Source organism: Danio rerio, chromosome 23, assembly GCF_049306965.1.
Source record: "Danio rerio strain Tuebingen ecotype United States chromosome 23, GRCz12tu, whole genome shotgun sequence".
NCBI lineage: Eukaryota > Metazoa > Chordata > Actinopteri > Cypriniformes > Danionidae > Danio > Danio rerio.
Genome location: NC_133198.1, coordinates 27,167,816 through 27,178,591, shown reverse-complemented (window position 1 = coordinate 27,178,591; position 10,776 = coordinate 27,167,816). Strand labels below are relative to the sequence as shown.

Sequence of the window (10,776 nt, the reverse complement as noted above, 5' to 3'; positions counted from 1 at the left end):
TGTGTGTGTGTGTGTGGTGTGTATATATAGCAGAAGTCAGAATTAGTCCTCCTGAATTATTAGTCCCCCTGTTTATTTTTTTTAATAATTCCGTTATTGTATAACGATGGTTTGTTCTGTAGACTATCGAAAAAAATATATAGCTTAAAGGGGCTAATAATTTTGACCTTAAAATGGCTTTTAATTTAATTTATAATTTCTTTGCTCTGTTAAACATAATTTTGAAAGTATTTTAAAAAATAAAAAAAAAATCTAAGGGGGGCTAACAAATATGACTTCAACTGTAGTAAAACAATTGGGCTATGTGCAAAATGTATATATTTTTTGACTCAAAGTGCCAAAGTCATTGATTGCATATTATGATTCACCAAGGACCACAATATCAGATAGAAATACTCTTTTAACATGAAAATAAATATCTACACAAGTCAAAAAAAAAAAAAAGAAATGTTATTAACCCTAATCTTATGTTATCTATACAGTTTGTTTTTAAAATAAAATAGAAATGGAAGAAGAGCAAATAAAAGATGAATATTAGGATAAATGAACGTAAAAACTAGTGATTATTAATCTTTCTTTGCCTTGCATATATATGGTTTGCGCTATTTGGCCATTTTTTTTTTTTTTTTTATCCAAGAGAAAAATTTCTCATGTCTAGACCCTTTTCTGTATTTGACAATTTCCACCATTATTGCCCAGATGTATTAATCACACTTTGGTACTACATGTAATGAGCTGTTATCAGTGGTGTAAAGTAACAAATTACAAATACTCAAATGACTGTAATTGAGTAGTTTTTCTCAGAAATTGTAATTTACTAAGTAGTTTTAAAAAGGTGTACTTTTACTTTTCCTTGAGTACATTTTTAGTGCAGTTCCTGTACTTTTACTCCACTTCTTTCCTTCAACCTGCAGTCACAATTTTATTTTTTCTTGTCTATGGGAATTAGAAAAATCAGTCCTGTAATTCCTGTCCAATCAAATCACACATAGAAGGTAAATTGCATCATAATGAACTACCTCAAGACATGTGCACTTTACATTGCAGCAAACTGTTTGGAAGCATTAAAACTGTCCAAGAAACTGTCCACGCATTGACCCAGTGACTGTTTAAATCAGGGATGCCCAAACACAGTCCTTGTGGGTCAATGTCCTGCAGATTTTAGCTCCAACTTGCCTCAACACACCTGCACGGATGTTTCTAGAAAGCCTAGTATGAGATTGATTAGCTAGCCCAGGTGTGTCTAATTGGGATTGGAACTAAACTTTGCAGGACACCGGCCCTCCAGGACCGAGTATGGGCACCCCTGGTTTAGATGCATGTCACTGATGAGAAGATGATGGTTATTTACTGTATGATGACCAAAATGGCCTTAAACACCCAGCAGGCACAAGATGTCAACATGCCCTCAGATTGAAATTGTACCCTAATGTTGTGGAGACGCTGCATTTTGTTTGGAAATGAAAATCGGGTTTGCATCAGAACTCAACGTCAGCCCGATGTCAATGTCCAACATCCAACCTGAAACCACCCAAATATCAACGTCTAATGATGTTACAGCTTGACGTTGTGTCGACTTTGCCTGTATGACATCTATCAGATGTTGAATTTTGGTTGCCATAACTGATGAATAAATGTCAGTATTTGACGCCAATAGAATGTTGGTTTAAAGGGCAGATAGTTTAACTTTTTTTCAAGATTTAATATTAATATTATGGTTCTTCTGAGTGTGCCAGTTTTGGTTCAGTTCAAAACACAGTTCAGATTTTTTTCATATAATGTGTTCAAAAGTGTTATTTTGGGGGTGTGTACACAGCTCGCTGTATTAGGGGTAAAGTGTCCCAAATCGTGGCTGGGCGCCATGTGGTGAATGTTGATCTTGTGTTGAGCCCAATGAGCCTTGCATCTAAAAGTTGAGCAAGGGTGTTCCTTTTGTGACATCGCTTTGACTCTCACACATGTCTGTCCAAAGCTAGAAGAGTTTTTTTCACCACAGGTGCTGGCTCAACATTGGATTTTGGTCACTTTCTAAAAACCTAAAATAAACCAAATATCAACGTCATTTGATGTCTTTATTGGACATCAAAATAAAGTTGTTCTTAGACACTGGCTAGACATTGAATTTTGGTCACCTGACATCAAAACCTAAATCTAACCTAATATTAACATCTTATGACATTGTGTGCCTGCTGGGCAATAACTAAATGCACTACAGAATGTTACGTTTACTCACACACATCCACAAATGACATGTAAATGCATCAACTTTTAACAGCATAATACTCACAACTCACTACTCTTGAGCACTTTTAATAGGGCTACTTATTACTCCTACTTTGAGTAATATTTACAACAGGTACTTTTACTCTACTCACACTACATTTTTAGGCAAGTAATGGTACTTTTTTTTATTTAAGTATGCTTTTTAGTACTCTTTCCACCACTGGCTGTTAAATGGAAACTGCAAGCAAAATGAGATGCAGTAAAATTATGAGTAGTTGTAAAATCCAACATTTGGACACAGAGAACATCACAACAATAAAAAAATATAAACAGCCAAAATAAATATTTCGTTCAGAGCTTTGGATATGTTTAAAAAAAAAAAGCTCAATCAAAAACCTCTCTGTAACATTGCTCATGTCTTTAACTTGTTTGTCTGAATCTTTGCTTTTGTATTTATTTGTGTGAGTTTATTTTTTGGTTTTCATTCTTATTTTTTTGAAATTGTATTAGTTTTCTTTTTTGTTTACTTGGTATTTTGTATGTTATGTTATACTCAATAAAGAATAGATGATATAAAATAAACTAAATATTAATATTGCACTGACCTCTGCTGGTCTAAAAGAAGACAACACAAAAAAGGTATGAACCAATGACTGTAAAAAGATATGAACAATATTCTTAACATTAGCAAAAAAAAATCAGTTTAGTCGCTGAGATAATAAAATAGAAACAAATTAAATATCTTAGTAGTACACTATTACATATCATTTACAGTAGTAAGTTTACAGTATAGTTACATTTATCATTTCATTAATATACATTTGGTCTCATTATAATATTCAATGAGTCCATGAGGCAGCAAGCGATTGGCTGGAGCTCCGGGTCAGAGTGCACATCCGCGTTTACGCTGACGTTGTCCAAAGGAGGAAAATGGCGACGGACTGCTTGTCAGTGAGGGAGACCGCGACTCCTGCAACATTAACCTGTAAAAGACGACGTACCACAATGGCTACAGCATTGTCTGGGGGCTTCAGCAAAAACGCCCTTTTTATTTTATCCGCGGCGTTAATGTTGCAGGCAGTTTTAGGAGACGGAAAGACTCTCGTTCTGCTAGACAATCCCAACATCAGAGACACTCATTCAATCTTCTTCCGCAGTTTAGCAGGTGAGCTACACGTTGTATGGTTTTTTTTTTTTAAATTCTTTAAATTGTGATGCTGGCATATGAAAATAAATATAGTATTATCATATATATGCGATATTATGAGTAATGCACGTTGAGTGTATGTAAATCTGAAAATGAAGTCATTACACTTTTTCAAGGTTGGTTGGTTGGTTTAAAGTATTTTAACCGATAGTTACTTTAATTTTATTTTTTCAGATCGTGGATTTGACCTTACTTTTAAGACTGCTGATGATCCTGGTCTCTCCCTGCTCAAGTATGGTCAATTCCTCTACGACCATCTCATCCTTTTCTCTCCATCAGTGGAAGGTAATTTGTGTTCTTATAACTTAATGCTGCAATTATCAGAAATTAGTATTAATTTGTTGTGTTCACATATTTCCACAGATTTTGGGGGTAACATCAATGTTGAGACCATTACAGCCTTCATTGATGGTGGAGGAAATGTTCTTGTTGCTGCCAGTTCTGATATTGGTGAGTGTTGTTGTGTTGGCTTTGTGTAAATGCACATATAATATCTTGCTGGCTACATCAAAGTGATCTTCTATCGTTATGAATCTGGAAGGTGATCCTCTGAGGGAGCTTGGAAGTGAATGTGGCATTGAATTTGATGAGGAGAAAACTGCTGTTATTGATCACCACAACTATGATATTTCTGATCCTGGTGAGGTAAGTAATGGAAAGAGCAAAATAATTATAGTAGAGTGTATAGTAATTTGTGTTGTTTGAAAGGTCTTGAAGTAATTGAACTGAAGTTTTTAAATTCATGCTTCTGATATTATAATAAACATTTATACATGTTTGTTTCCCTGATATTGATTGATGTTCGCCTCAATTGTAACCCAAAACAACAACTAGTCAAGTAGTTATTTTAATAGGGTTATATTTAAATTTAACATACAATAGAATAATAATTGACAATAGCAGCAGTAAAGATGTTTGACAACTGAGGTGCTTACAAAGCTGAACCTAACCTTGGAAATTAAAATAAGCTGCTATGTCATATTACTATTTTTGACCGTAACTTGTTTTTATGGTATTATATAAATATGTCTTCATAATATGCAATTTAAACAAAAATCTAAAAAAAAAAAATTATTTGAATGGACTTGCAGAGTCTTTTCATTACTAGAAATTAGGCTGATTTTACACTGCATGTTTCAAGTCACTCAATTCCGATTTTAAAACAAATATATATTTTCTCCCATGTGGCACATATCGGATATGGCCCATGTACATGTAAGCAGGAAAAAAATAACATGGATTCCGATTTACTTAGATTCAGGCCTTGTTCATATGTGAAAACTTTTCCTATATGTATCGGATCCGTGCCCTTGTGTATGCAGTGTAAGCAAGTAGATCGGATTTTCACCTGTCAATGCGAGTTGCACATGATTAAAAAACATAATGAATGACGTCAACGCTTTCATTTCAGAACGGACTTCAGCAGAGTCCCGAACCTTAAACCTCATACACGAGGACTAAAAAAAAGTAACCAATTTAAATTAATATAAAACAATTGCATACATCACATGCATAAATCACGCCATGGACATGACATTAAGATGCCTACTGGTTTAAAAAAGCCTAGATTAAAAGAAGATGACTAAATGAGAACCTTTCCGTTATAATCTATAGTAAAACATGTAAAAATAAATAAATAAATAAAACCCTGCAAACAGATTAAATCTAGGAACAGAGAAAAGGGCGCTCTTTCATTATTAGCTGTCAGTCAGCGCCCCGCTCTTTTTTTATTTATTAATTTTTTTCCTCTCATCGTTGCGCCTTTGCCGTGTGCTGTGTAAATGCAGCCAATCAGATGCGAGTCAGTTTTAAAAGATTATGTAAGCAGGTCAGCAAAAAAATCAGATACAGTCACAAAATCAGAATTGGCCATTAGGATCTGCATTGTAAATGCATTAGTCCCCTTTTCAGACAGGTTTCTCAATCTCTTTCAGCCCAAAAATGGCCACAAACTTGTTATCAGGGTTAAAGTGATCGTTTACCCCCCCAATTTTTTTTTCACCATTAACATGCACTTAAATTGCTTAACTTTTATGAATTTCTTTGTTCTGTTGAACACAAAACATGACATTCTGAAAAATGTTAGAATAAAGCAGCCACTGACATCCAAAAAAATGCAATGGAAGTCAATGGCTTTTTTTTCCCAGCATTCCTCAGTTTATCATGTTTTATATTCAACAGAAAAAAACAAAACTGAAACTGGTTTGGAACAAGTCAAGGAAGAGTAAATGATGGCAGGAGTGTCATTTTCCACAAAATACCCTTTTAAAATAGTACTTTTAACTGTCTTGACATTCACACTAAATACTTTTTAAGCTTTGTCATGTGTCATTAAAGATTACTTTTTTTTTTTTTTAGCACACACTAATTGTTGCTGATCCAGAGAATCTTCTCAAAGCCCCAACTATAGTTGGCAAGCCCACCGATAAACCAGTCCTGTTTAAAGGTGTTGGGTAAGTGGTCTCTTGATAGCCTGGCATGTGTAGTTTTTGTAAAAAATAATCTTTACAAGTTGCCTCTCTTCCTCAGTATGGTGGCCGACCCAGATAACCCTCTGGTGCTGGACATTCTGACAGGCTCTTCCACCTCATACTCCTACTTCCCTGATCGTCCCATCACACAGGTCAAGATCTGAGATTTAATGTTCTTCTTTTTTCTTACGTTTATTTCAACTCGTGCTAATTGTCTGTTTGCTCTCCAGTATCCTCATGCAGTTGGAAAGAACACCCTTCTAATCGCTGGTCTGCAGGCAAGAAACAATGCACGTGTGGTTTTCAGTGGATCACTGCACTTTTTCAGCGATGCTTTCTTCAACTCTGCCGTGCAGAAGGCTGCTACTGGCTCAAAGAGGTCTGTTGTGTTGCATTAATAAGACATGTTCAGAGCTATAAACATTCATTTATATATATATACCGGAAGCTGTGCCTGTTTTTCATATTGTGATGCAGTTCCTAAAGAAACAATATTAAATTACACAACAGTGGGCGTGGCTTGTTTTTCTACTGCAAACTGAATGGATGTAGTAAAGTAGGCATTTCATTTAGAAGGATGGGAAAAAGGGTTTCCTCACTATTTCTGTTTGTTTTTAAAACTGACAGTTGGAGGGGCGTGGTTATATGTTAGCAACACACCCAATTAATAAAGATTTACATAATTGACTTTTTTTGCTGAAAAAAAAAAACAGGAGTGCATTTTCAGATTTCAACTAAAGATTAAAAGTACAAACAATTTTTTTTATTAATAATATGCACAATATGAACTGTTCACCACAAAACAAAATGAAATGGTTAGTTTTGATTTTATGGGGTCCTTAAAGGGGATAGTTCACCCAAACATGAATATTCTGTTGTTGTTTTTTTACTCCCCTTTTACTTATTTCAAACCTATTTTTAGGTAGTTTGCATGACAATGATGGAGCCAAAACAGTTTAACATTTACACAACAGTATTTGCAAAATATACATCTGAAAAACAGCCAAACACACTGTATTACGTATGCCAGGCCAGTATTTGCCTCTGACATTATTGAAATGAAGTAGAAAACATTTTGTTCATTGTGTATTTATCATGTATGCCAGGTATCATGTATTTACCACTGACGTTATCTTTTTAGAGATAACTTTTGGGTGTTTACTTGGACATGACAGTAGTAGCGTTGTTAAAAACTTCACTTTAAAACTTGTTTTAAATGTTTGTTTTAATGCCCAAATCTTTTTGAAGAAGACAACAAACAAAAAGCATAAACATCCCATGTTTGGCAAAAATATAGAGTTTCTTATTTTTTAATCGAAAAACTATTTTGAAGAATGTTCAAAACCTGTAGCCATTGCCCATTTCAATGTACAAATGAAATCAAAACTAGCCATATGATTTTTGTTAGCTCACATTGCTAATTTTGTGCTGAACAATTCATCTGTGCAAAATCTGAAAGCACACTTGTTCAATTTTCAGTTTGCGGTTGAGCAATTCCAGCGTTATGGATGTGACATTTGCGGTAAAAACTCATGCATACAAACATACATTCACATCGAAAGTATGCGTTAACGTTATATTAAAACTTTTGTTTATATTTTCTAGAACAACTGACCAATCTGTAAACATGTTTTGTACTTTAAATGGATGTGACCAAAAAAGTCTCCAACTTCATGTACAACATACTTTGTAGAAGTTCTGTGAATTAAACTGCACAACCCAAAAGGATATAATGATAATCAAAAAGATGAGAGTCTGCTCACTATAGAACAAACATGATTGATTTTATTTTATTTAATATTTTTGCTTTTATGAAGAAAAAGTTTTGTTATAGATGTGACATCTCACCGTTATGGATGTGGCGGATGTGAAATTGTCACTTGTGCAACTTTGGTAAATCAAATGTAATAATTTAAAAACATTGACAGAAACATTTGAGTATTTCTAAAGTACTGTAAAATACTTGCTTACCCAAAAAAATTACAAGCGGTTTCCATATTTTGGTGATCACGTATTGTTATTTTTTTATGGCAAGGGTGACCTTTTCATGGAATTGCTCGTATGTCTTAGTAATTGGGCGTGGCTAAGATACTTAACGACGCCCCTCCAACTGTCAGTTCTGACAATAAACAGAAATGGAGAGGAAACCCATTACCCGGTCTTCTGAATGAAATGCCCACTTTTCTACAATAATTTAGCTTGTAGTAAAAAAAAAACAAGCCAGGCCCACTGTATTCCTATTTAATATTCCACTGCTCTAAGAGAAATGATTGTCACAATATGAAGAAAAAATGGTCACTGCTTCCGGTTCATGTGGACCTAAAAATCTGAACCATTTTTGCAATGCTGAGAAACTTTTTATTTGAGTTTTTATGATGCATATGTATGTTTGACCCAGATATGAACAGACTGGTAACCAGGATCTGGCTGAGGCCTTGTCCCGCTGGGTGTTTAAAGAGGCTGGTGTTCTCAGAGTCGGAGATGTAACCCATCATCCTGTTGGAGAGAGCACACCGCCTGCTGCCTACACCGTCACTGACCTTGTGGTGAGGCATAGCTAAATATTACAGTTTTTATATTGGCAAAATACAAGCAAGTAAATATTTTGCTGATTAATTTTGAGTAGTCTTGCTTGGACATTGGCTTAGTTTTAAACATTTCAACGGAACAGTATGCTCAAACGAACAGCATTATGACTCACTACAACTGACTGGATTGTCCCTACAGGAATATGGCATAGTGATTGAGATGTTGTCTGGTGGAAAGTGGGTGCCCTTTGATGGAGACGACATTCAGCTGGAATTTGTCAGAATTGATCCATTTGTTAGGACCTATCTCAAGAAGAACGGTATGTTATAATCAGTTTTTGATTGACATAACGTATGTTATCTTTGAAAAAGCAATGACAGAGATAGTAATCATAGCAAAGCATCATGTGACCTTAAGTGGTAACAAAAAATGTACTTTATCCCAAACTTTTGTACAGTAGTGAATGTAAGCATTGAATCTGCTAATACAATGTTTCACTTTTGTTGTAAAGGTGGAAAATACAGTGTACAGTTCAAGCTTCCTGATGTATATGGAGTTTTTCAGTTCAAAGTTGACTACAACAGACTCGGCTACACTCACCTGTACTCTTCAACCCAGGTGAGACTGATAAATTATTAGAATTAATGATATTGTGTTGTCCTGGCAACGTTTGCGTTGTCACTGTCAACAAAAAGTTGGCAGCCCCCCACCGCCCACATACAGTCATAATTAAAATTGCATTCATTAATGACTGATATTTAAAACTATGATTTAAAGAACGATTGCATGTATATAATAAGAATCATTTAATTATTTTTAATCAAGCATCATTTAGGAAACAGCGGAGCCCTAAATTATATATATCAATGTAATTTTACATTCTTATCAGCAACAAGTTTTTTAAAGACTTAATGCTGTACAGTTTTGTATGATCTCTTTTCAGAAAATGTAGACATTTCCATCCATATTTTCAGTATTTTTATAAATGTTTTTTAAATATTAAATACATTACTTCTGTATTATGTTTAGTACGCTTATACATTATCTATTTTAAATTTATATATATATATATATATATATATATATATATATATATTTTTTTTTAAAAATACATTTAATTAAATACCTGCTCTTGATGTTTACTAGTGTTTTTGTTTGTTCCCCAGGTTTCTGTCCGGCCGCTACAGCACACCCAGTACGAGCGCTTCATCCCCTCTGCTTTTCCATATTACGCCAGTGCCTTCTCTATGATGGCGGGACTCTTTGTCTTCAGTGTCGTCTTTCTCCATATGAGAGAAAAAGAAAAGTCTGATTAAAGGAGTATCAGTGAAGATGTAGAAAATGTAAAACTGAAAAAAAGTTGATGGGCTCCAGCCCTCTATCATAAGTAATAGAGATCTAAAATATGTGGGCTCAATTTGATGAATTGGATGGTGTGCTATTACAGCTAAATGCAACATTTGTAAATTGAGATTTTTGGGGAAATGTTGGATAATCTAACAAAGGATGTTTTTTTTTGTTTGCCAATGGGATGTTTAAAGTGTTTTGGGGCACACTTTGTCTTTTATTTGTACAAAAAGCAACTTGGTATGGCTTTATACTACAACATGCACTGATGTTTCAGCTCTTGGTATGAAGATTGTTTTGAAATCTTTGAAAAATTGTAAGGAGATGAACGGATGCTAAGAATGTGGTTAAAAGACAGTAAAAATAACATTCCACCACTAAATTGTTTTATTATTTATTTTTTTCGGTTCATGATTAAACCTGAAGGATTTCTATGATTTTTTTAAAAAAAATTTTATGATGAGTTATATACAATAATTTATTTAGAGCCTTATGACTCCATTTCTATTCTTGAATTGATTTCTAGGTAATATGTATATAATACAAATAATTTTACTATTTAAAAATAACTTTTGTATTTGAATAGAGTATTATCTATTTTGTTTAAATTCATTTACTCTTGTGATTTCAAATTTTAGTACTGAAATTTTTAGCTTTATTACTTCAGTCACTTCCGAAATCATGCTTGTAATTAATTTGCTGTTAAAAAAGAAGAAAAAAATGTAGCCTGTTCTTTGAGTGGAAAGTTTAGAAAAAAAAGTCATCTAAAATGGTCTAATAATTTCCATCTATCCATCAATCTCACGGCATAAAGAGAAGGCACCGGGAAAGCAAGGACGTGAGATGCTTGACGAGTGACGTATAAATAAGTCGACAACCATTGTAGTCCTGTAGCAATTTATCAGCGACGTATATCTTTAAAGCAAACAGTTGTTCCATAGAGGTATTTTATTGGTTGTAGTTTTGAGATATGACAATTGGTAACATATTTTACGTTAC

At 34.1% G+C, this 10,776-nt stretch overlaps 1 protein-coding gene across 1 annotated transcript; it reads left to right on the top strand.

The window, feature by feature from the left end:
- Positions 1-3,167: 3,167 nt before the first annotated feature.
- ddost (dolichyl-diphosphooligosaccharide--protein glycosyltransferase subunit (non-catalytic)) lies at positions 3,168-10,159 on the top strand. The gene is given in 11 exon segments (NM_213093.1): positions 3,168-3,388; positions 3,605-3,715; positions 3,794-3,880; positions 3,972-4,075; positions 5,789-5,883; positions 5,960-6,053; positions 6,132-6,280; positions 8,300-8,447; positions 8,629-8,749; positions 8,942-9,048; positions 9,597-10,159. Coding segments are annotated over 11 exon segments (1,326 nt in total). The 5' UTR covers positions 3,168-3,228; the 3' UTR covers positions 9,747-10,159.
- Positions 10,160-10,776: the final 617 nt, after the last annotated feature.